The sequence below is a fragment of the Sorex fumeus genome, unplaced genomic scaffold (assembly GCF_029834395.1).
Source record: "Sorex fumeus unplaced genomic scaffold, SorFum_2.1 ptg000044l, whole genome shotgun sequence".
In the NCBI taxonomy this organism is placed as follows: Eukaryota; Metazoa; Chordata; class Mammalia; order Eulipotyphla; family Soricidae; genus Sorex; species Sorex fumeus.
This window is the reverse complement of record NW_026606101.1, coordinates 9,506,570-9,532,192: the sequence shown is the minus strand read 5'-3', so window position 1 is coordinate 9,532,192 and position 25,623 is coordinate 9,506,570. Positions and strand designations below refer to the sequence as shown.

Here is a 25,623-nt window from a genome sequence, read left to right as displayed (position 1 = left end):
ATTTTTTAGTATCCCAGAATGCTTCCCTCCTTCATTTGAAAGTGTTATTCTTTTTTACTGCAAATACTTGCCCTATTTCACTCTTTCATCATTCCCAAATCAACTGAAGTATCACTTCTACAGTTAAATCTTCTTGTCCCATGTCTAGTAGACTGTATCAAGCATTCTAGTTCTTTTTCTCTTCCCAATTAGCACTATAGCACTGTACTCCCATCGTTCATACATTTGCTCGAGCGGACACCAGTAACGTCTCCATTTTGAGACTTGTTACTGTTTTTGGCATATTGAATACACCACGGGGAGCTTGCCAGGATCTGCCATGCAGGCGGGATACTCTTGGTAGTTTGCTGGGCTCTCTGAGAGGGACCATGTTCCATAAATATAATAAATAATTAATAGAGGTCGAGGCCAGAGAGTACAGCAGGGTAACTCACTTGACTGCAGCCAACATGGGTTAGATTCCCGGTATATGGTCCCCTGAGCTCTGCCAGGAGTGATCCCTGGGCAATGAGCCAGAAGTAAATCCTGAGCAAGATGTGTGTGACTCAAGAAACAAAAAAATAAGAATGGAAATCAAAGCAAGGAGATAACACCTCTCAATAACTTATAAACTAAGGGTCAAAATTTTAGAGAGGTTGCCAAGGTAGACAGCTCATGGGGGTAATGCAAAGCCTGGTTTCAGTTCCCCTGCCCCAACCAGCAATGTCTATCCCCAGAGCACCTCCAAGAGTAACATCCCTCCCCTAGCAGTGTCCATGGGGGGCAGCCCCAGAATGAAATGAGTTTTCCTTATTAAGAACCAGAGAATAAGTGACATTAACAATCAATGAACTAGTACTTTTATTGGTAATTAGTGCTAAGGCCTAGGGCCGCAATACTGCTCACTTCCATAAACTGGTCTTTTAATTTTTCTAATACACTCAAGATATACAAAAATACAAGGGAGAACTTTTGATCATGTGCAATTTTATAATGCAGGCTATTAAGAAATACAGAGAGCAAAGAAAGGAGTCCCTTTCTATAATCGAGGATGTAGGAAAACACAGAAAATGAGTAGTAGCATTTCCTTCAGTGTGGATATTTTAAATGAAATATGTATAAACATAACACAAACAATGCTCAAACTTCTCTACCTAAAATCACCTTCTGAGTCACATTAGAAAAGCAGTTTTTGTTTCTGTATCTGGGCCATACTCAGTAGTACTCAGGACAGACTCCTGGCTCTGTGCTCGGGGACTACTCCTGGCAGTGCTGAAGGGACCATATGGGGTGCTGAGGATAAGCAACTGATAAGCATCTGATAAATACAGATTTTGCATGCAAGGCAAAAGCCTTATCTGCTGGACTGCCTCTCCGGCCCCAAGAAAAGCAGTTTTATCCCTTTACAATTGGAAACTAGTTTGACTTCTAAAATATCTCACAGGATTTAGTCTTCATAGACTGAAATCATATCCTCAAGATGGAAGAGCAGAGACTAAGATGGATGTTAAAAAGAATAAGCAAATAAATCTGAATGCTATTCCAAAACAGTTTTAAGTATTTTGCACATTTTTGGAAAGTGTCTATACAACATTTTTTTCGATGCATAAATTACATCACTCTTAGAAAAACACTGAAGGAGTCCATAATTAGTCAGTTATTCCTTAAGGTAATGGCAGGAATCATCTGCTCACTGCTACAGGGATGACATTCCAGTCCCATTCCTGGACTCTAAACATCTAGTTGCAGAAAAGATGCATGAGGTGACCAATAAGATCTAGGGCAACGTGTCACAAAGAGTTTTTATAGCTGAAGCTTGAGCAATTTTCGAGCTGGTGAGGAATCTAATTGTTGTGTGCTTCTCTTCCCTGCAGAGAAGGGAAAAAAAATCAATTAAATTCAAATAATATTTATTAAAAACACTGCATGAACATTACCAGACACTGAAGAGCATAGTAGTGATAAATAAGAGTCATTGTCCTCAAGGAAATAGCAGTCTGGTAGGAGAGCTAGCTCCAAGTATAATATAGTGGGATATAATGGTAGATGGAACAAATAACTCAGGAATGAAGAAGGTCAGGAAAAACATTGAAGATGAAATGTCAGTGTCCTTTAGGAACTTCAGAAGAATGAACAGCAAAAATGAATGAGGGAAATGGTTTAAAAAGTTGGAAAGGGTTCTCTGCAGATCCCTAGTACTACACAGTCCCACAAGCACCACCAGGAGTAACTGGTGCAAGCAATACCAGGAGCATGGAGCCAGGAGTAGCCCCTAGCATTGCCAGATATGGCCCATATACTAAAAACAAAACAATAACAAAAAAAAAAAACACAAAACAAAAAGAGAGCAAGGGTGGGGGGGAGGGAGAAAGGAAGGAAAGAAATACATTTTTTTTTTCTTTTTGACCATGCCAGTTGTGCTCAGGGCTTATTTCTGGCTTTGCACTCAGGGGTGACTCCTGGTAGGTTCAGCAGACCATATGAGATGCCAGGAATTAAACCCAGATTGGCAAACGCCCTACCCACCCTACCCCTACCCGCCTCTCTGCTATACTATGGCTCTTGCCCCAACTAAAGATATTTCTTTGAAACTGTATTTACTAAACAACACAGTTTACAGGGCTTTAAAAGAATTAAAGGAAGCTCATTGTACTTCTGTGGTATATACATCTAGAAATTTCCCATCAGCTCCAGAGTACCCAAAGCTTATAGTTACTGTGAAGGAAAAGGAAGTCACCTTATACAGGTTTTACACTGAGGTCATATATCTGAAGGACAAGCAGATATTAAACATCCCAGTACCCCATAAGAGAGGCTTACCGAGCTGTACTGACAGCTTCTGGAGGCACTGAGTGCTTTCATCCATAAAGGCATGCAGCTGCTTCATGGATCCCTGCAGTTCATCCATCTGCAGAGAAAGGAGCAATGAATTCAAAGGATCCAGGACTTCTTTGAGGTTCCTTAAACATAGGCATCACCTACCCAGAAATTTTACTTCTACTATTATTCCAATTTAAAATACTTAGACCAGACATTCCTTTCTGCTCCTCCAAATCCACACCCATGTAGGCATTCTGCTGCTGCCCCCGCAGGCCAACCTGTATAGCCTCTATGCATAGGATCTCATGACATTAAGCTTCTTAGAGGGATGCAAGTAGGAAGAAGCTGAATGAGCTTAGAGTACTTTTGCCCAGCTCTGTTCTGGGTTGAGTTAGAAGTATCTGTCAACTGAAATTCATGATGCTCCATGCAGTCAGCTATGACTTTCTCCCACTAGCAGAGTCCAAAGTAACTGCTCCTCTCCTTCTTTCTCAGGCCTAGGGACAGAGAGCTCAACTTTCTCTGAGTTCCAGCATTTTTCACTAACCCATGTTTCTCCCATACCCACCCCTTAATGTTATGCATAACCATTTTTTACCTAAACTCTTCTGGTATGACCCTCTACCCAGTGCCATCTGCCTCTTGCTGGTACTGAGATAGACACCCTGTTTTCCCAAATGTCCCCAATGCTATTTCTTGCACCTAGAAGCCTCAACATTCTTTAAGCAACCTGTGCCTTTCCTGCATATTCTCTCCATATCCTGATCCACTCCACCTTCCCATTCCTTTGCTGTTGTGATGTTCAGCGACTGTACACTTGGTATAGAGCTCACTACAGATGACACATTTATTGAGGCTCTGGGGGCTCAAAGAGCAGTGCTGCTGGGATCAATCACCACCTCTGCGATCTCACTTGAGCAAAGCAGGTGCTCCAACACTGGGTTAAATCCCTCTGTGCTTGCCCCGTATTATTAGCACAGAGCATATACATTGTCTATGTATGTCATATACATATGTATAGATGTCATATACATATATGTATATGTCATATATATACATATACAATAGATACGTCATATACATAATATCTATCGTCTCTTCTATAATTCCCCAAGATAGAATTGAATATACTTAGCTTACTCTCCAGGTCTTTTTGTTGTTTGTTTTGTTTTGGGGGCAAACCTGACTGTGCTTACGAGACTATATAGGGTGATGAGGATCAAATCCATGTTGGCAACAAGCATGGCAGGCGCTCTACCTGCTGTACTATCACTCTAGCCTCTCTCCGTATCTTTTGTGTTTTGTGTTGCTTGATTTGTTTGTTTTCAACCTAAACCTCAGCTGTGTTCAGAGTCTCCTGCCAGCAAGTACACAGTGCAATGCCTACTGGGGATCGAACCTCAGACCTCCCACAAGCAAAGCATGTACTCCAGCCCTCTGGGCTATTTCCCCTGTCCCTCTCCAGGTTTTTAATTTCTAAGATCACCAAGGTACCAACGTGTGATAATTCAACCCAAAAAAATGAGCCAACTTACCACCAACTCCACACAATCAAAAATTTCACTCTGATTCTGCAATATTTTTTGGTAATCAGGTTTTGTATTAAGGACTTCACTCTGGGAAGACCCAAGATACATTGTAGGCTCTACCTCAACTTCAGTCATTTTGTTTTCAGCTGATCTAAAACAAAATAAACAAATGAGAAGGGCCTCAAGAAATGTTCTAATCATGCTGTGGGAAAAATAAGAAAGATTACCTAAAAGGTAAAAAACTTCTAGAAGACTTTATTAATCTAAACAATTATTCTTCCACAATATGGGCTGGAGTAATGGTATAACAGGGAGGACACTTGCCTTGCACACAGCCAACCCAGATTCAAGCCCCAGTACCCCATATAGTCCCTCAAGCCTCACCAGGAGTGATCGCTGAGCACTGAGCACAGCTGCATATAATCCAAAAAACAAAACAAAAAGAATTATTCTTCCACAATAATGTAAGTGTAGTTTCTTTCAACAATTATCTGTCACTGTCACTGTCCCTGTCTTCCCGTTGTTCATCGATTTGCTCGAGCGGGCCCAGTAACGTCTCCATCGTGAGACTTGTTGTTACTGTGTTTGGCATATTGAATACTTCAAGGGGAGCTTGCCAGGCTTTGCCATGAGGGCGAGATACTCTCGGTAGCTTGCCAGGCTCTCCGAGAGGGGTGGAGGAATCAAACTCGGGTCGGCCATGTTGGCTGCATGCAAGGCAAACGCCGTACCCGCTGTGTTATCGCTCCAGCCCAACAATTATCTAATAATAAATATTAATCACTATCTAATAATAAATATTTCATACCACTGGACTCCAAAATATGCTAGAAGCTTCATGTCCGTTGATTCCAACTATAAGTTAGATCCATTTACAAAGATGGACTCTGAACTTGACTTCTGAGTATTTTTTTTTTTTTGGAGGGGGCAGGGGGCCATAACTAGCAGTAAAATAAATCTTATTCCTAGCTTTGCACTCAGTGATCACTCCTCACAGGGCTCAGAAAACCACATGGGAGCACACCAGATTGAATGGGATATAACACAGAAGCCAACCAATGTCAACTAACAAAAACATTAACACAGAAGGCTTTCAACTAGTAAAACCTCAGACAAGGACTTAATGTCCCCATGATGAGATACAACAATTTTCACAATTTTTTTCTATGGAAATAATCTTATGATCATTCTGTTAGCCATTTAATGACAACAAGCAATATAAAATAAACTACCATGGGCTTTCTACGAGGTCAGGTTTGAGGGATGGTTGAGAAAATGGAGACAGTGGTGGAGGGAAGCTGATAGTGGTGGTGGGACTGGTGTTGGACTATAAACTGTCATCAATATTCCATCAGAAATCATCATGAACAACTTTGTAAACTGCAGTGTTTACCTAAAGTGGGGCGGGGGGGGGGGGGGGGGGCGGGAATCAGAAGTCCACCTAGGTCAACTCCAGAATCAAATCCAAGTCAACTACAAGCAAGGCAAGCAAGGCAAGCGCCATGCTCACTATACTACTGCTCCAGCTTAGGACTTCAGGACCCCTAACCTGGGGTTTGAGCAAAGCCAAGGCTTGTTATCCTGAAGCCAGTCTCTAATCTTTGAATAAAATACAAGGAAAATAGCCGGCTGTGGCCCAAAAAGCAAAACCAAAAAAAAAAAAAAAAGCCAACTAAAATAAAGAAGAATTCTGCCTGGCCCACTTCAATTATCTAAAATAATCTAGTACTCAATGGAATGCATCCTACTCAGCTATTTGAAGAGATGAAATCTTTGGCCTTTGTGACAACAAGAATAGAACTTGTGATGATTATGCTAAGTCGGAAAATGAAAGAACAATTACCGAAGGCCTTTACTCACATGTAGGATATAAATAAAGAAAACTGACAAAACCCAACAAAAATAACTCTTAGACTCTGAGATGGTTATCAGAAGGGAAGAATCTGAAGGACAGAAAAGGCCATTTGATACTGAGAATGGAGATCAAACTCTGAGGCTATGCTCAGACTTATATACATTGCTTTTATATATGTGTGTATGTCTATATGTATTTTGGGTCTTTGGCTCACACCTGGTGGTTCTTGGGTAATATTTTCTGTTCTCAGGGGATTGTGTGGTGCTGAGGATCAAACTGGTCTGCTGTATGCAAGGCAAATGCCATAATCCCTGTATTCTCTCTCAGTCCAGAATTTTTGTGTTTTGTGGCCACACTTGAAAGTTCCCAGGGCTTACTCCCAGCTCTGTCCTCAGGGATCACGCCTAGTAGATTCCAGTGACCATATCAGGAATCAAATTGAGGTCAATCACGTACAAGGCAAGTGCCCTACCCACTGTACTATCTTTCTGGCCCTGGACTAAGGTATTTATAATTGTATTTCTAGCAAAAATTCTTTTTGAAAAAATAAGCTTAAAATCATTCACATGGTCAACTAAATCAAAATCTAGCTTTCCCTACTTTCCCTGTCCACCACCCCCAATTTTTTATACCTTATACAAGAACCCAACACAAATGCCCTCTCTCCATGAATGCTTTTTATCAATCCCTTTCATGTCTGGGTATCTCCAGAAAAGCATGACAGGAACTGTCCGAGCATCTGAAACTGACGTCTCTTGCCCACTGTTCCTGGCCCAGTCCCATGTTGCTGGTTCAGGGCAGAGTCCTGCCTATCTCCCACAGGATGCAGAATAATAATAGCCAAAGATACAAAACAGAGGCAATTCTGTTCTGACTAAAAATAGTGACACCAACTCTCTCTCCCCTCCTGTCATTCTTCATTTACAAAGCATAAATCCATCCTTCACAGAGCTTTGACGACCTGAATGATCTATGAGAAAGAAGTCCTCATTCCCTTTGTGCTAAGAAAAAGCAATTCAAGTACAACTCTACAAGTTCAAGAGAGTTTCCTATTTCCAGTGATAAATCTGACCTGGATATTATCTCTTTAGCTTCCTTCTGATAACGCAATAATAGTTGATCCCAAGTCTGTTGTTCCAAAGAAAATCTATAGAATCAGAGGGAAAAAAAGTTAATTTTCTATCATCTCATTCTGAATCACTCATGGCAATAACAAAATACAATAAAAATACAAGATCTTGGAATGTGAATATCAACATCATTAAAGCATGAGGTAGCCTGACTGATAACATAGGATATTAATGGTCAAACCAAACATGAGTTATTAAAATACGATTAACATCCTATGCCCTAGAAAGCATTCTATAGAACTGGCCATCAAGAAAACATAATAAGTGCAAACATTCAATTTTTCAACTCCTAGTGTTCATAAATTGGTACTGACATTCTGTTGTTTGTTTGGGGCCATACCTAGCAGTGCTCAAGGCTTATTCCTAGCTCTGTACTCAGGGATCACTCCTGGAAGGGCAAAGAAGATCCTTTGGGGTACCAGAGATAGACCCCAGTCAGCCATGCAAGGCTGAATCTTTCCCCTGAACTATCCCTCCAGGCCCTGGTATTAATACTCTCAACAAGATGTTTATTGATGATTTTGTCAGACTTAGCAGATGAACTTACATTTCTACCAAAAGTTTACTCACTTCACTTACTTTGTTATATATTCCTTCATCTCAGCCACTGATGCTTCAAGAGACAAATCTGGAACTTTTCTGTAATACAGATAGAAGTCTGAGCTTAACACAAATCTTTTAAGAAGCACTTACTTTCAATATGATACCTTATGAAATATTAGTATCAAACCTTTTGGTGTGTGAGGGATTGGACACACCCAGTTGTACTCAGGGCTTAGTCCTGGCACTGCACTCAATGACCACACCTGGCAGGGCTTGGGGGACTATATGCAAGACTGGGACTAAAACTGGGTCAGTTGTATGTAAACCTCACTGAACTACTTATCTGGCCCCAAAATATTTATTCTTGGATTCTCACTTTTGTCCTAGATAATATTTCCTTCCTTATTTCCTTCATTTCCTCCCTCCCTCCCTTCCTTCCTCCCACTCCACCCAGCAGTATTCAGGTATTACTACTCCTGGTTCTGTACTCAGGAATTACTCCTGGTGGTACTCACAGGACCACACGGTATACCAGGGATCAAACCCAGGTCAGCAGCGTGCAAGAGAAGTGCCTTACCCGCTTGTTACTTTAGCCCAATTAGGTAACACTAAGTAGTCTCTTTAGATTATTTCCTTATCATTTTCATTTTACCTCATTAATATTTCTTATATAGTCCTCTAATTTTCTTTCCTTACCTAGACATCCCATAGCCCTATTCTGTTTTTCTGTATTAAGTCAACCTTCCTTAACCAGTCATTTAAGGCTTGTTCTGGTTCCATTCAGCTCATCAACTTTCCCTTTGGGGGAGGGGAGAGGGGAGGTTGGTAGAGAGGGGAGGTTGGTAGAGAGGGGAGGTTTGGGCCATACCCAGCTGTGCTCAGGGATCCCTCCCGAGTATATTCAGGAGACCATATAAAGTACAGAAAATAAAATCAAGGCGAGTCTCATGCAAAGCAAGCACCTGTACCTCTATACTCTTTCCTGGCCATCAATTTTATTTTTTGTTTTGTTTGGGGGTCACACCAAGCTGTGCTTAGCAATCACCCCTGGAGGTGCTCAGGGAACCATATGCAGTTCCAGGGATTAAACCCAAGTCAGCTGCATGCAAGGCAAATGCCTTACCCACCCACTGTACTATCTTTCCGGATCCATATTGTATTTCTTTTCATTTTTTTTTTCTTTTGTGCCATACACAGTGGTATTCTGGGCTCACTCCTGGCTCTATACATAGGATCACTCCTGGCAATACTAGAGACCGACCGTATGGAGCGCTGGGGACCGAACCCAAGTCAACCCTATTCAAGGAAAGTGCCCTCCCTGCTGTACCTATCTCTTCTGCCCCATATTATTCTTTTTACTATAGTTTATGTTTGTTTGTTTTGGGAGGGGGGGGTCACACCACCTGATGATGCCCAGGGGTTACTCTTGGCTCTGCACTCAGAAATCACTCCTGGTGGTGCTTCAGGAAGCATATGGCATGCTGAAGGAACAAACCGAAATAGGCCATGAGCAAGGCAAGCATCCTACCCGCTGTACTATTGCTCCGGCCCTGATTCTTTTTATTCTTTAGCAGTTGCATTAATTCCATTTAGCCTGGATTTCAAATACCTGGGGGTTTTCGGTCTCCAAACTACTATTCATACCAATTTTTTCTTTTTATAGGAGCCACAACCCAGCAGAGCTCAGGGGACCATGTGGTGCCAGGGTTTGAACTTATAACCTCACAACCCCACCTAAGCCACATCCCATGCCTGTTCATATAATTTTTTAGTTTCTTACTCTCCCACTGGGTTGGAGCGATAGCACAGCGGGTAGGGCGTTTGCCTTGCACTTGGCCGACTTGGCCAACCTGAGTTCAATTCCTTTGCCCCTCTCGGAGAGCCCGGCAAGCTACCAAGAGTATCTCGCTCGCATGGCAAAGCCTGGCAAGCTCCCCGTGCTGTATTCGATATGCCAAACACAGTAACAAGTCTCACAATGGAGATGTTACTGGGCCCGCTCGAGCAAATTGATGAACAACGGGAGGACAGTGCTACAGTGCTACTCTCCCACTAATCAAAACCTTAACAACTTTAAGGCCTAGTAATCTCTTTACATAGCATCTCAATCCTAAACTGAATCCATCCATGGGCTGAGATTATGTTATATTTACACCAATATAAACTCAGCTGGGTGATTAATTCTAAAGGAAAAGAAGTAGGTACTGAAGATCTATTAGCGATGTCACCTTTCATTTTTCTACCAAGGCCTGTGACACACCTTTAGCTGATTTGCAGCAGCCTTTGGCTTAAAAACCTGCATTATTAATGCATAGGGATATCATGTTATCTAAAACAATTTTTATGTTCTGAAAAGGAATGTGATTTCTAAGGATCTATGGAAAAAATCAGATTTTGTGAAGTCAAAATTCAAATATTCAAGACATTAACTCAACTAATATGGTTTGTTGGTGAGCAGAAGATTGGGGAAGAGGATCGAGCCCAGGCCCTATAAAGGAACTGGAAGTCTGCAGGTGGTATTTGAAAATTTCTCTTAGTATTCATTATAACTTTTTTGCAGGGGGGGGACTCAGGCAGGCCCAGATCAGCTACATACATACAAGGCAAGTGTCCTATCTGCTGTACCATCACTGCAGTCCCTCTCCTAGTATTCTTGCTTGTCAACATTAAACAATATTGGCTGGTTTCAAATTTAGTAAAGGTCTGAAGAACGTATTTTTTCCCATCTTCCTATGGCTGGTTTTGTTTCAAGCTTCCAATCTTATAGCAGTCAGTTGAAAGGTCAGTTACTGGGAACGCCTTAAAATTACCCACCCTCGCAAGTCACTATTTACTAGCTTCTTTGATTGTCTAAAATCCTTATTTTCTATATATTTATCAATTAAAAAATATATATAATACTACTGATTTATTCTGTTCTCTCCAGTATTGAAAAGAGCCTAATTCAAAGAAGATGCTATACAGAAATGTTTACTAAGTAAATGGCTATTAAAAAAAAAGACAATAAATAAATAAATAAAAGACAATTCATTTATAATTTAAAGGGAACAGTTCTTACCCTTCTGAATCTTCAAAACATTTTTGTAGAGTCCCATCACTTTCCAAGCTGTCTATAAAATGTTTCAATTCTTCAGAAACAGAGGATACTAGAGAATAAAATTGTTATAAAAATAATGAAAAAAATTTCAAAGCAAGCCAATGACAAAGATATAATACTCAATTCTATACTCTAGGGTTCTCTATGAAATCCCACAGAACCCAGCTAATGCAGAACTTTGTGACCTTGGTCTCTGGACTCAACAGGACCCGAAACAGATCCTCTGCCTGCTTCCCCCCAGTCTCCGGTGACTCAGGGATCACACACATAAGCCACACCCTGCTGTCACCAGATAATCTCATTGGCCACCCTCCTGAACTCACGGATGCTCCTCAAAGACGGGAGTATAAAGGGAGGCTCCCAGAACCATGTCACCAGAATTCCGCACCAGGCTGTGGGATGGGTGAGAGCCCTCCCCACTCCAAGGGACCCAGCCTCAGCAGCCAACCTCCACTGCCCATCCACCACCACACTCCAGGCAGCTTTTTGGATTCTGTGGCCGCTTTGTGGCTGCATGACACATTATAAGACACTTCCTATCCATTTATGCCTCTCAGAGAGCCTAGCAAGTTACCGAGAGTATCCCACCCACACAGGCAGAGACTGGCAAGCTCCCTGTGGCGTATTCAATATGCCAAATACAGTAACGACAATAGTTTTCATTCCCGTGACCCTGAAAGGGCCTCCAATAGTTGGGAAAAGACAAGTAAGAAGAAGCTGATAAAATCTCAGGACTGGGAGGAATAGAGATGTTACTGGGGCCTGCTGGAGTAGAACAATAGGATGACAGTGATACAGTGTTCTCTATAATAGTTTGGCCTTTCATTCATTCAAAAAAGTGCCATAAATTTGCAGAAAGAAAGAATCATGCAGGAACTAACAGCATCTGTCCTGAAAACACAGGCCAGGAGCTCAGACCCCTGATGTCCCACATGCACTGAGTAGAATCTTGGCAGCCCAACTGTTTGTGATCCTTGGTGCAACAAGCAATTTCTGGCTGCCCCTTAGCCAATGTTTGTGAAGGCACCAAAAGTGTGACACCTGCCTGCCACGAATAAAATGTGTTAGCACAACAGCTAAGAAGGGCAATCTGCAAACATGGTTTTGCTCATCACAGCGGCCTCCAGAGACACCCACACAACATAACTTGTATGCCACAACTGATAGTATGACCCCTGGCAAGTACATGTGCAAGCACAAAAGGACTGCAAACCTCGGCAAACACTGAGGCTCACAGTGCAGGGACTGCAGCCTGTGCTATGGTCCCTGGTGAGCACAGCCAAAAAGAAACTGCATGAGCACTACAGCTAAAAGTCATGTCAATGTATGCAAGTCCTATCATCTCAGTAACATGGATAACCACAATGAAGGAGAGGGGAAACCGGAGGGACTGGAATATAAATAATGAGGATTTTACCTATTTCCTTTGGACAGACAGAAATACAATGGAAGAAATCCCTCTTTATGATATGTCCCCTACACACATATACACATACACCCCACCTCCACCCCCCACTGCAGTGCCAGAGATTACATCCAAAATATGAAACATACCTCCAGGGACACTACTTCCACTACCCAGCCGTCGCCACACTCCAGGACGCTTTCCGGACCCGCGCGGCAGCTCCGGCCGAGACCCACGCACAACTGAAGACCCACAGAACAAGATAAGTGGAACTCTCTGAGACCTTGGACTCCAGGCTCGGCGGACCCAGGGACAGAGCTTCTCTGCTTGCTCCCACCACCACAGGTGACAAAGGGATTCTAATCAGGAGCCCCACCCTACCCTGCCCTGTCTGCTTCCATCAACTACCCAGGGATCGAACTGTGCACAGGAGACCCACCCTACCCAGATAAATACCCCACTGGCAGATTTCCACTCTCGACACTACTTCCACTACCCAGCCGTCGCCACACTCCAGGACGCTTTCCGGACCCGCTCGGCCGCTTGTGGCCGCGCGACACATCATAAAACACTAAATACCCATCTTCTGGAATTGTCGTACCATATTTGATAGGGTTCAAATATGGTAACACCTACAAGGGTGATTAGAGGTCACCCCAAAAGCCTCTATACCTCTCGGAAAGACTGGCAAGCTACCGAGAGTATTCCGCCCACACGGAAGAGCCTGGCAAGCTATCCGCTGTGTATTCGATATGCCAAAACCAGTAACTACAACTGGTCTCATTCACCTGACCCTGAAGGCTTCACCGACATGGCAGCACTGAGAAGGATGAGAAAGGAGAGGCCGACAAAATCTCAAGGCCGACCTAGGCTGCCACAACGAAGGAAGACAAAAATGATCGTCTGTACTTTCAATGCACGTACGCTAGCATCAGATGCATCCATCGAGGACCTGATGGTACAAGCGCGAATGATCAAGTACGACATCATTGGTCTGACCGAGACAAGAAGGCACGAATCTCACCATGCCGTTTTCGACACCGGAGAAGAATTGTTCCTCGGAACATGCGATAAAAGAGGTGTTGGAGGCGTCGGTGTCCTTGTCAACACAAACTTGGCCAAGAGCATTGATTCATTCGAATGCCTAACAACCCGAATCGGACGTTTACATTTGAATAGATGTGGCTCACTGCCTGCAGTTTCTATCTTCGTTGTCTACGCACCAACATCTCATTATGATGAAAGAGAAATCGAGAAGTTCTACATGGAGCTGGAGAAGTTCTATAAAGAAGACCACACCTTCTACAAGATCATTGTGGGTGATTTTAATGCCAACATAGGACCGAGAAGATCAGCTGAAGAACTTCACATCGGGACCCATGGCCTAGAATGGAACGAACAGGGTGAGAGACTGTCTGAGTTCATCATGTCGACCAAGACCATTCATGGTAACTCACAGTTCCAGAAGGCAGAATCTAAACGATGGACATGGGAGTCTCCCGGTGGACGATTCCACAACGAAATAGACCACATCATATTCAATCGACGGTTTTGCCTGACTGATGTCGCTGTTGTCCCAAAATTTCGAACGGGATCGGACCACCGTCTCCTTCGTGCAAAATTCTACTTCACAGAGCGGGGAGAAAGGGCTGCAAAGTTCAAAAAGAGAACTCCCAGAATGACCACCAACTGGGAACTCTTTGGTACTATTGCGGCAACATGGGAAGATGCCATTGTTGACAACATTGACGAGGAATACGATCGACTGGTTCAGCACCTCCATGAATGTGCGAGGAACGCCAAGAGAGAGATAGCCACAAAAAGTCGCCTATCTTCGAAAACTCTTGAGCTAATTCGCCAGCGTGGTTTGGCGCATGCCTCAGGCAACCGCAAGCTAACGTCCGAGCTTGCAAAGCAGTGCAGAGATGCGATCAAGGAAGACCTCAAAGAGAGAAGAGCAGAAGTACTGGTAGATGCGGCAGAAGCCGGGAAAAGTATTCGTAACGCCCGCCTGTCCTTCGCCAACTATAAGACCAAGATGACTGCCCTCCGACGTCCTGATGGATCCATCACATCCTCCAGAACGGCAATGGAGAAGATTATCCATGACTTCTACTCAAATCTCTTCGATAGCCATGTCCACTTGCCGACATACCAAATTCCACAGGATGGGTATGTCGTTCCTAACGTTCTCCCTTCCGAAATCCGACACGCCATTTCGTTGGTAAAGAAGCAAACAGCACCCGGCCCAGACAAGGTCAGACCTGAACACCTGAAGAACCTGCCGTTAGTACTCATCAATACACTGGCTCGGCTCTTCACTCGCTACCTGTCTGAATGCAAGGTTCCGTCCCAATGGAAAACCAGCAGGACCGTACTACTGTTCAAGAAGGGAGACATCCATGACATTGGCAACTATCGCCCGATCTGCCTATTGTCTGTCATCTACAAGCTGTTCACTCGAGTCATCCTGAATAGGATTGGCAGAACACTAGATGAAGGACAACCATGCGAGCAAGCAGGGTTCCGCAAAGGATTCAGCACCATCGACCATATCCACACGGTAACCAAGCTCATTGAGGTTTCTCGGGAGTTCAAGATGCCGCTCTGCTTAACGTTCATTGATTTAAAGAAGGCCTTTGATTCTGTTGAGACGGAAGCGGTCATTGAAGCCCTAGCCAATCAGGGCATTCAAGCCCAGTACATCAGGATCCTCCGTGAGCTGTATTGCGGATTCACTACCAGGATCTCACCATTCTACAAAGAAGTGATCGTTGATATCAAGAGAGGGGTGCGGCAGGATGATACCATTTCACCAAAACTCTTCAGTGCCACCCTCGAGAACATCATGCGACGACTGGAATGGGAAGGAATGGGAGTGAAGATAGATGGTCGGCAACTACACCACCTCCGCTTTGCTGATGACATTGTTTTAATAACACCAAACATCAGCCAAGCGGCACAAATGCTGGCCGACTTTGACCGTGAGTGTGGAAAGGTAGGACTACAGCTGAATCTTACGAAGACAATGTTTATGAGAAACAGCCTTGTTCCTGACGCCCCATTCGCTCTCAATGGAACGACCATCTCCGAATGCAACAGCTATGTCTACCTAGGTCGAGAGGTCAACATGAGAAATGACCTGGCACCCGAGCTGAGCAGGAGGAAGAGAGCGGCTTGGAACGCCTTCAAGAACGTCGAAGAAATAGCTAAGAGGACGAAGAACCTCCGGCTCCGGGCACATCTCTTTGATTCCACTGTTCTTCCTGCATTAACATATGCCTCAGAGACCTGGGCCCTACGCAAACAAGATGAGAACGCCATTCAGGTCTCCCAAAGAAGAATAGAAAGAGCTATGCTTGGAATATCACGTTTCACTCAAATGAGAGAACGAATCCGGAGTTCTGACATCCGTCGACGATCAAGGATCAGGGACGCTGTCTCATATGCCAAGGTGTCGAAAATCAGATGGGCTGGTCACGTAATGAGATTTAAAGACGACCGTTGGACTAGAGCTGTTACTGATTGGATTCCACGGGATGTCAAGAGACCGCGTGGCTGCCCACCTACCAGATGGTCAGACTTCTTTGTCAAGATCATGAACGATCGGTTTGAGGCCCTCCATGTTCCCGGAGCGAAGAGATACCATTGGGCTACACTAGCACGCGACAGGGACAAATGGAGACGTTACTGGCGCCCGCTCAAGCAAATCGACGACTAACGGGAAGTTAAGTGATTAAGTGACCTCCAGGGAAGCAAACATACAGGTGTGTGTTCTATCACTAAGCCACATTTCTGGCCCTTTATAAGTTCTTTTGGGGCTGGAGATAATACAGGGGTTAAGACTCTTGCGTTCTAGCTGGAGAGACAGTATAGCAAATAAGGTGCTCTCCTTGCATGCAGTCTACCCAGGTTCAATCCCGAGAATACCATCTGATTCCCTGAACACTGCCAGAAGAAATTCCTGAGCGCTGAGCAAGGAGTAAACCCTGAGCAAGACACTTAACTTCCATGTAGCCACCCCTGGTTTAATCCCCAACACCATGAATGATCCCTCAAGGATCACCAGGAGCTATCCCTGAGCACACAGCAATGAGTAAGCCCTGAGCACTGCCAGGGTCCCAGAAAAAAACCCAAAACTCAAAACCAAGTAACTTCTTTTAATCACAGTATTTTGGGGGGTGGGGGGAGAGTATCCACATTACCCCCACCCCAATAACCTCATGTGGTCCCCATAAAAATAAAATAATACCTACATTAACATTTTATTCCTTTTGATTCCAAGTATCAGACTCAGACAAGTGCTTCACCACTGCAACATATCCAGTCAGACTTTTCACTCTTTTTGTGCTTTGCTACTTGTTTTTGGGCTGTACCTGGCAGACCTTGGGAACTACCGCTAGTGTGGTGCTCACGGGTTGCTCCCACTGGAGCTCAGATAACCACATAGTGCTGGGGATCAAACACTGGGCTCAACATATGCAAGCTATATGTTCCAGTCCTTTGAGCTTTCTTCCCAGCCCAGGTATTTCATTCTCTTCTAGAGATTTGAACTGCCTTCACTAGAAAGTACATAAAAAAGACAGGTACCCTGGGAGAGATATACAGTGGGCAGAGTACTTGCCTTGCACATGGCTGACCTGAGTTCAATCCCCAGCACCCTACATGGTCCCCCAAGCATCACCAGAAGTGATTTCTGAGCCCTGAGTACAAACCAGGAGTAATCTCTAAGCATTGCTGGGTGTGGACAAAGAACAACAAAAACAGACAAACAAAAACCAAAAAAGAAGTCAGGCACCAAGAAAGAATGTAATGGAAAAAGTCAGAAATAAGGAACGAGGAGACAAAGAATTACGGGCATAGGTTAAAATCGTTCTGCTTAGATCTGGGAAATCACAGAGGTAAGGAATTTAGAGGAGAAAGGATATAAAACAGTTATCAAGATATCAAGATAACCTTGGCACATCTACTTGATGATAATCCAATTCTAAGAGAAACATGAGAACAATGGGGCAGGGGCCAAGGGGATTCAGGTACGTCGGTGGTATTAAGGAATGACAGAATTAAATATTCAAACCACAGAATCAATGACACTGAAATCACAAGACCCAAACTTTTAAGGGGTCTGTCAAGATGGCAGGCTGGAGCTAGAGCTTTGGAGGGGTGAGGCAGGAGAGGGAACCTGGGAACATGGTGGAGGGAAGGTTGACCCTGGTGGTAGCATCCGTAATGGGACACTGTGTGTCAAAAACCCAACTATGAATAACTTTGTAGCTCACAGTGCTTTGATAAAACTTGGAAAAAATTAAAATTTTAAGAAAATGTACCAAGCCTACTCGGATTGGGGCCGAGCATCCTCCACCCAGATCCTCCGAATTCCAGTAGGCCGGGGTCACACCCACCAACTGGCCCCCTGGCGCCGTGTAATCCCATCAGCGGCCAAGACTCAGAGACTATAAAAACCAGCTCCCGGAAGAGAACAGTGCAGTCTCCTGCCCCCGCGCCTGACTGTCCTCGCCGGGGGCCCCTTGGAGGGAAGTGGGTTGAGCTTTCCTCCCCGCCCCGACCAGGGCTCCGGCAACCGAAGACCTCCAGGACCAGCCATCACCATGCTGAGACCACTCTCCGCACACATGAAGGTACTGGCAGAGGGACAAAGCCACACGCGTTCCGGGGCCGAGATCTCCAAGCCTACTCGGATTGGGGCCGACCATCCTCCACCCAGATCCTCCAAATTCCAGTAGGCCAGGGTCAGAGACTATAAAAATCAGCTCCCGGAATCAGCGAATGCAGCTGCGCCACATCTTATTATGACATCATATTATGTCATTCCTACTTTGGACAAACTGGCAGGCTACCGAAAGTAGTCTGCCCACACGGCAGAATCTGGCAAACTCCCCGTGGCGTACCCAATATGCCAAATACCAGTAACAATGATGGGTCTCATTCTCCTAAAGAGCCTTGAATATAATCTCAGGGCTAGGATGAAGGAGACGTTACTGGGGCCTGCTCGAGGCAATCGACGAATAACAGGATGGTCGTGATTCGTGAAGAAAATGTTTAGAAATGTAATAAATATCCTCCACAAGGCTAGAGAAGATGGTATCTGTGGGTGATAAGAGGGAGGAACTGAGAAGGGAGCTGGGGTGGGAAGGAGGCCTACTTTCCACTTTCACCCCATCTGAACTAAATAAGCAGATATTCAAATGTTCTGAATGCAATCCCCTCTCAAAAGAGGAGTGCCAGTTTTGTGAGGCAGTGGCACTTTATAAATGGGGAGCATAGGAGTGGTGCATCTGTGACCCCTAACAACAGCACCACTTACACACATTTATGCAATTTACCTTTGGCTCTGAATCTTTCGAGATTGAAGTCCTTAGTGTCCTTTAAGAAAGGCTCAAGTTTCTGTGCAGAAAACTAAATTAAAAGAAGCATTTTCAGTATGACAATAAATATTTTCCAAGACAGTTCTGAGTTCATATAATTTCTAGTGTTTAATAAATGTAAACATATATAAACATGATCCCTTGTTTTAGAGCTAATCCTGTCTGGTGTGGAGCTAAAATATCCCTGATTTTATTTTAAACTTAGCATTTTTTATATATGGGGAGACTGCAAAAAGGACTGGAACACATGCTGTGCATGTAGGAGGACTGGCTTTGAGCCCTGGTACGATGTGGTCCCATAAGCACTAAGCCAGGAATAAACCGAGTACTGCCAGATATGGCCCAAATTAAAAACAAACAAATTTTTCACATAAACAGATCAGAACAAAACTTTGATTCAGGGCCAGAGTGATAACACAGTGGGTAGGGGGTTTGCCTTGCACGCAGCTGACCCAGGTTCAATTCCCGGCATCCCATATGGTCCCCCAGCACCACAGGAGTAATTCCTGAGTGAAGAGCCAGGAGCAACTTCTGAGCATCGCTGGGTGTGACCCAAAAAGCAAAAAAAAAAAAAAAAAAATTGATTCAGACTATATATAACTTGATTTTTGATTCTGGGAAAAACTGATAATTTATACAATGATTTGCTGTCTTGTCTAAACTGATATCACAATTATCATTATTATACTACACAATTTTTTTTTTTTTAATTTTTGGGCCATACCTGGCAGTGCTCGGGGCTTGCTTCTAGGCATGTGGCCCAAAACCAAAACAACAACAAAAAGCTATATGTTTGAGCTTTATTTACTTAATAAGTGAGGAATCAAATATCAATGTAAACTTTAATCTCCACCCACTTTTTTGTTAGTTTTGGTTTTTGACTACATCCAGCAATGCTCAAGTTTATTCCTGGCTTTGCACTCAGGGATCACTCCTGGCAGTGCTCAAGGGACAATATGAAGTGTCAAGGATCAAGCCCAGATCAGTTGTGTATAAGGCGAACACCTTACCCACTATACTACGCTTGGCCCTCCACCCACTTTTGATGTTTTGGTTCTGGGACCATACCTGGTGGTGCTGGTAGTGGGGAGGCCTATTCTTGGATCAGTGGTTGAGAAACACTCTGGTGACACACCTGGGAGCTCCTGGCAGCAAAATATGCACTCCAGAACACAGAACTCTCCCTAGTCCCTCCCCACTAGCCATTAACTGCAGTCCAGGGTATAAGAAACTAGATTGGGGACATCTTTTTTTTTTTTAATGTAGGGGTACTGCTATTTATTCAGCCACTGATTAGCTGATTGAATTGGGCATAAACTCCACCTTACTTTTTAAAAAACTTTTTTATAATTTTATTTATTGAATCACCATGAGAGCAGTTACAAAGCTTTTGGGTTTAAGTCTCGGTCATACAATGAAGCACCCGTACCTTCACCAGTGATTGGGAAAATCTTAATTAACTGAACGGTTAGCGGCAGCACCAACATGATTGGTAAAAAGCCCAATCCAAAAAGAAACCAACTGCTGGGATTATATCAGGTTTCTAAATTAATTCCAACTAGAGAGAAATATCTGCATCTTAACAGAAACATGACTCAGTACTGACCTCTCTTTAGGACTGTCACAGCTACAGTAAAAACAACAACAACAACAACAACAACAAAAACCACCATGGGCTGAAGAGATAGTACAGCAGGTAGGGTGTTTGGTTTGTCTTGCAAGCTGCCAAACTAGGTTGGATCCCTAACACCACATATGGTTCCCTGAGCCATGCCAGGAGTGATTCTTGAGTACACAGCCAGGAATTAACCCTGAGCATCACAGGATGTGAACCAAAAACAAAACAAAACAAAACAAAAAACAAGAACAACAACAAATCAAGGACAAATAGACAATACAGGAGGTAACGCTTGCTTTGTCTGGGCCCCAAATACTGGGTACCACATATGGTCCCTGAGCACAGAGCCAGGAGTAAGCCCTGAGCACTGCCAGGTGTGGATCAAAAAAACGATGAGAAAGCTGGAGAGATAGCACAGCGGCAAGGCACTTGTCTCAACTAAGGCTGCCCCAGGTTCAATTCCCAGCATCCCATATGGTCCCGAGAACTGGCAGAAGTAATTCCTGAGTGAAGAGCCAGGAGTAATTCCTGAGCACCTCCAGGTGTGGGGGAAGGGAAGGGAGGGGAGGGGAGGGGAGGGGAGGGGAGGGGAGGGGAGGGGAGGACAGAAAAAAAAAAACAATGAAAGAAGGGGAGGATGGGGGCTGGGGGGGGGGGGGGTAAAGATTCCCAGTCCACAGAACCTTACCTGGAAACTGGAGAGCAGGAGAACACCAAGCCGTTTGCTTTCTGTTAAGTTGACACTGATGGATCTGCTGAGCTCTAACATAAAATATCACCATTTAGAAGCATAATTAGAAGCAAAGTAATAAACTTTCCTACCTCATAACACAATCCGACTTAATGCTGCAAGCCTTTATAATTTAAGGGGAAATTCATATATAGCATTTCTTAACCAGAGGCCATTCCCTAGGGCCATTAGGCTCTTCCAAAGGGTCCACAAGTAAAAACTGTGTAAACGGGAGTCACAGCACTAGACTAGAGGGCCAGCTAGTAGGAGAGGGGACTCAGGAAGAAAACAAGTGTGGAAAGGGTGATGGTTAGAAAAAGATGGAAAACACTATTTATATAATCACACCTATTTTTCCAGGCTTGCCAAGGAATGATATTTTTATTTATTTTTTGCTTTTTAGGTCACACCCAGTGATGCTCAAGGGTTACTCCTGGCAGTGCTCGGGGGACCATATGGGATGCTGGAAACCGAACCCAGGTTGGCCGTGTGCAAGGCAAATGCGCTACCCGCTGTGCTATCGCTCCAGCCCCCCCTGAATGATGTTTTATGTCAGCTTTAAGAAGGTATAAGACTATTTGTGTACTGCATTCAATCTTGTCCTATTAAACAAATAGATAAAGACCTTTATGACACATTCCAGCATGCTGTGACATTGCACCAAGAGGCCAAGTTGGCTCAAAGGGCTGGAACATGCCACAAAGACCTAGATTCCATTCCCAATACCACATGCCCTACTACACACCGCAGGGAGTACTGGGACCCTGAGGCTTCCCTTCAATAAGCAAACAATAAATAACACTGTCAGAGAAGGAAATCAGAGTTCAGAGAGATGACTTGTCTGGTCAAAAATTGGTAGAACTGGAATATAAGCGCAAGTCTCACCAAAATCTGTGTTTTTCCTACCAACACCATGTTTCCTCTTAACAAATGACTTAATAACATTAATAGTAATTTTGTCAAACATTTGCTATATTTTTACTATGGGGTCTGAGAACAAGTACAGTGGGTAAGGTGGTTGCTTTGCTTTAATTCCCAGAATCCCATATCACCCCCCAAGCACAGCCAGGAGTGATTCCTTCGCACAGAACCAGGAGTACGCACTAAGCTTTGCTGGGTAGGGCACAAAACAAACAAAAATTATAAATTAAAGGTTATTTTATTATATGCTACACATATTTCATTAACACTTTTTTGGCACATATCTTAGCAGATCCATTTTACAGATGAAGGCACAGAGGCAGAAAGGCTGGGGTCTGGGTCACTTGCCCAAGGTTGCCCAAGGTCATACCATGAGTGAGTCTAAACTGAATATTACTTTATTGTGGTTTTTTTTTTGAGTCACACCCAGCAGTGCTCAGGGGCTACTTCTGGCTCTGTGGTGAGAGACCATGCAGTGCCAGGGATCAGGAAACCCAAACTTCTGCATGAAAGCACTGCTCAGCCATCGAGCTCTCTCCCCTGCCTCTGAATGAGCATTTTATCTGTTGCCATTGAATTCTCAAACGACTACAAATGTAGACAGTTTCCAAGCCCAAACAACAGACAGTCCAGCAGATTGGATACTTGCCTTGCACACAATCTATCTGGGTTCAAACCCTGGCACCCCTATGATTCCCAGAGCCCCACCAGAATCCCTAAGAACAGAAGCAGGAGTAAGCAATCAAACCCAGGCCTCCCACATGCAAAGCACATATTCTGGCCTTCATCTCTCCAGCCCCACGTGACTGTTTTTAGACAGATTTCCTTCGAGATACAGAAGTCACACAGTACCGTTTAAGTATGGGGTTCAAGCAACAGGACAGTGGATAGGGTATGTGCCTTGCACACAGCCAACCTGGGTTCAATCCCTGGAACCCCATTCGGTACTCTAAGCATGGAGTCAGGAGGATTCTTGAGTAAAGAGCCAGGAGTATGCTTTGAGCACAGCCAGCTATGGTCCCAAAATCAAAATAAATAAAAATAAATATGGGGCCAGAGAGATAATACAGAGGGCAGGGAGCTTTTGTCTTGCACACTGTTGACTCTGGGTTGATCCCCAATACCACATTATGGTCCCTGAGCACAGCTAGGAGTAATCCCTCAGAACAGAGCCAAAAGTAAGCCTTGAGTACCCCTGGGTGTGGCCCCAAAACAAACAACAGCACCACCAACAACAAAAAGACAAGAGGCAAGGAACAATATAAATAGCAATAATATGAAACACTTCTAGATGCTTTTCATTAATACCTGCCATCTTAGAGTATCTCTTATAGAGAAGGAAAATGAGAGATGAAGCGATTTGCTCAGTCATGCACTAAGTCATGTGTTTGCTATTGTGCTCTTTCCTCCAGACCTCACTGCCTCTTATCTGAGCGGGATCTCCACAAGCTTAGTACATAGCACCCCACCTGTGATGCCCTGATGGAAGGGAGGAAGAGACTTCCGTCGGTTCGTGCCTTTCATACTCGCTCGCCGCCAGGACTGCCTCCTGTCTTGATGAAGGATTTGGGGAGACAAGTGAAGGGATCCAGACTGGAGTTCCTCCAGGAGGTTCAGATCACAATGTCCCCCAGCTTTAGGGCTAGAATCAAGGGGAATTCTTCCCTTTGAAGCGCCTTCAGTCATCTCCAATGAGGTAGACGGTTTACACACTTCCACAGGGTGGGGATTTGATTCCAATTGTTGATCATGAGTCTTAGATGTCATTGGTTCCTCTTCCAGTACTTGTTATAAAAAAGTCAAAATACAGAATCAAACCCACCACAACTAAGTATCTGTATTACAAAGGTGGAAAGAGAAAATGTATCCCCCAGATCAAGGAAACACTCTAGAAGCATCTCTGCAAGTAAGTCAATATGATTAAAAATCCACCAGGACCTAGGAAAGCATTAACTAGAAACCTAAAATTGATTGAGAGGTAGAACGCTCAGATATTCCTACAATACTCACCTTTTATAGTTTCTGACTCTGCCATGGAAGTCATCCTCTGGGTAGGAGACCCTGAAAATAGAACAACGGGTGATATTGTACATATTTCGGCCCTAGCCAAGACTAAGGGGTCTCAAGACTATTTATTAAAGATCGAGATTTCTGGGTCCTCTGAACTGCTCATTCCAGTCCCCCGAAATCTTTCCGACTTGACAAAGCCCAACCCAAATCCCACCCCACCTACCTTCTCCATGGAAATCAGCAGGGACAGCACCTTTTATTCTGAATTTTTGTGCAATTTACTGCAATACTCATATCTCCCTTAACCTATCTTCCCAATTACTTTGTTGACCCAGGAAATTCCCTAACTCAGTTGACAGCATTATGTGCTAGCCTTCCAAACTAAGAAAAATTACATCATCTTGACTTCTTAACTCTCCAGCTCAAAAGTACTGTCCTTTCTATCTCCAACAGTCTAAGTGACTTTTCCATTTCCAGGTTACCAATCCTATTCAGGTCTCGCAAATTCTACCACCTCTATCGGGACAATAAACACTCAAATTTTCCTCCATCCAGCATTTGCTCCTCTCCAAACAACAACTGTTTGCTGGTATATTCTGCCCTTCTCACCAGTTACTTCCAACCTCCCAATTCCTGCCCTGTCTCACACACTTCTCATGCCACTTTCGAATTTTTTGCACCAGCTGCTGCAAAACAGATCACACCCCTCCCCCACCACACACACACACACACACTTTCCAATTTAGTAGTTTAAATGTGATGCTTTCTCCAACCCTGTTTTGCTACCACAGACCACTCCAACCCTGGGTCTCTCGCTGACGGATTAAGTCCGATTAGAGGTCTGTGTCCCCAGAGAGACCGAATTGGAATCTTCCAAAGACAGGTGGGCAGGAGCAGTTGTGTAGGCATCGCCACATCTTTCACGCCGACTCACTCCTCTCAGGAGAAACCTCTTCTCTGGGAGGACATAGTGGAGAGTTATGACTCTAAGTGTGGAGGAGCAAGACCAAAAATAGGCACCAGCCGCAGGAGGCCATGGAACTAACGCCCCACACACCCGACGTCAGCACTGACACAGGCGGAATACAAGCAGAGACTCAGGAAGCGCTTATTGCCGGCCAGAGCCTGTGCAGGGATGGAGGGGCGGGAGCGGCAGGACCGCGGGAAAAGGTGCTCGCCCGGCAGCAGCCGAGCCGGGTTCCATCCCCCAGAGGGTCTCCCGAAACCCGCCAGGAGGGGTCCCTAAGCACCGCCGCCGGGTGTAGCCCAAAACACAAACCAAAGAGACGAGCTTCTCGGCGCAGAAGGGCGGAAAGCGCTTCCTCGGCATCACCAACTGAGCTCAAGGTGACGGTCGTCCGTGCCACAAGCCCCCACCCAAGTTCCCTCACTGACTCCACCTGGCACCTAGGAGAAGTCGGTTTCGGAGCAGCGAGGGTCCCTGACCCCAAGCAAGCTGGCCGCGCGACGGGGCCCGGCCAGACCCGCCCTCAGCCTCCGACCACCACCCGGAGCCCGGGACGCGCGCGCGGGGTCGGCACCCTCGGGCCCGGCTCTGAGGCGCGGCCCGCCTCGGGCTTCCTCTCACCCAGGAGCGGGC

General features: G+C 44.6%; 1 protein-coding gene across 1 annotated transcript; it reads right to left on the bottom strand.

Moving 5' to 3' along the window:
• Window positions 1-891: 891 nt before the first annotated feature.
• Window positions 892-25,623, bottom strand: DSN1 (DSN1 component of MIS12 kinetochore complex). Its single transcript, XM_056121488.1, has 11 exons — window positions 25,612-25,623; window positions 24,024-24,074; window positions 23,483-23,797; window positions 21,051-21,124; window positions 18,703-18,775; window positions 10,915-11,002; window positions 7,893-7,952; window positions 7,256-7,330; window positions 4,335-4,479; window positions 2,800-2,887; window positions 892-1,847 (listed from the first exon to the last, which is right to left on the bottom strand). The coding sequence occupies exons 2-11, from the start codon at window positions 24,055-24,057 to the stop codon at window positions 1,783-1,785; spliced, it is 1,017 nt and encodes a 338-aa protein (XP_055977463.1). The 5' UTR covers window positions 24,058-24,074; window positions 25,612-25,623; the 3' UTR covers window positions 892-1,782.

What these genes read in the sequence shown, in the direction of transcription:
- DSN1 (XM_056121488.1), bottom strand. Translation starts at nt 24,057, where the DNA reads ATGACTTCCATGGCAGAGTCAGAAACTATAAAAG. An exon ending in TCCTGCTCTCCAGTTTCCAG is followed by an intron (nt 18,776 to 21,050) that starts GTAAGGTTCTGT and finishes CTTTTAATTTAG; the next exon opens with TTTTCTGCACAGAAACTTGA. An exon ending in GCTAAAGAGATAATATCCAG is followed by an intron (nt 4,480 to 7,255) that starts GTCAGATTTATC and finishes ATTTTGTTTTAG; the next exon opens with ATCAGCTGAAAACAAAATGA.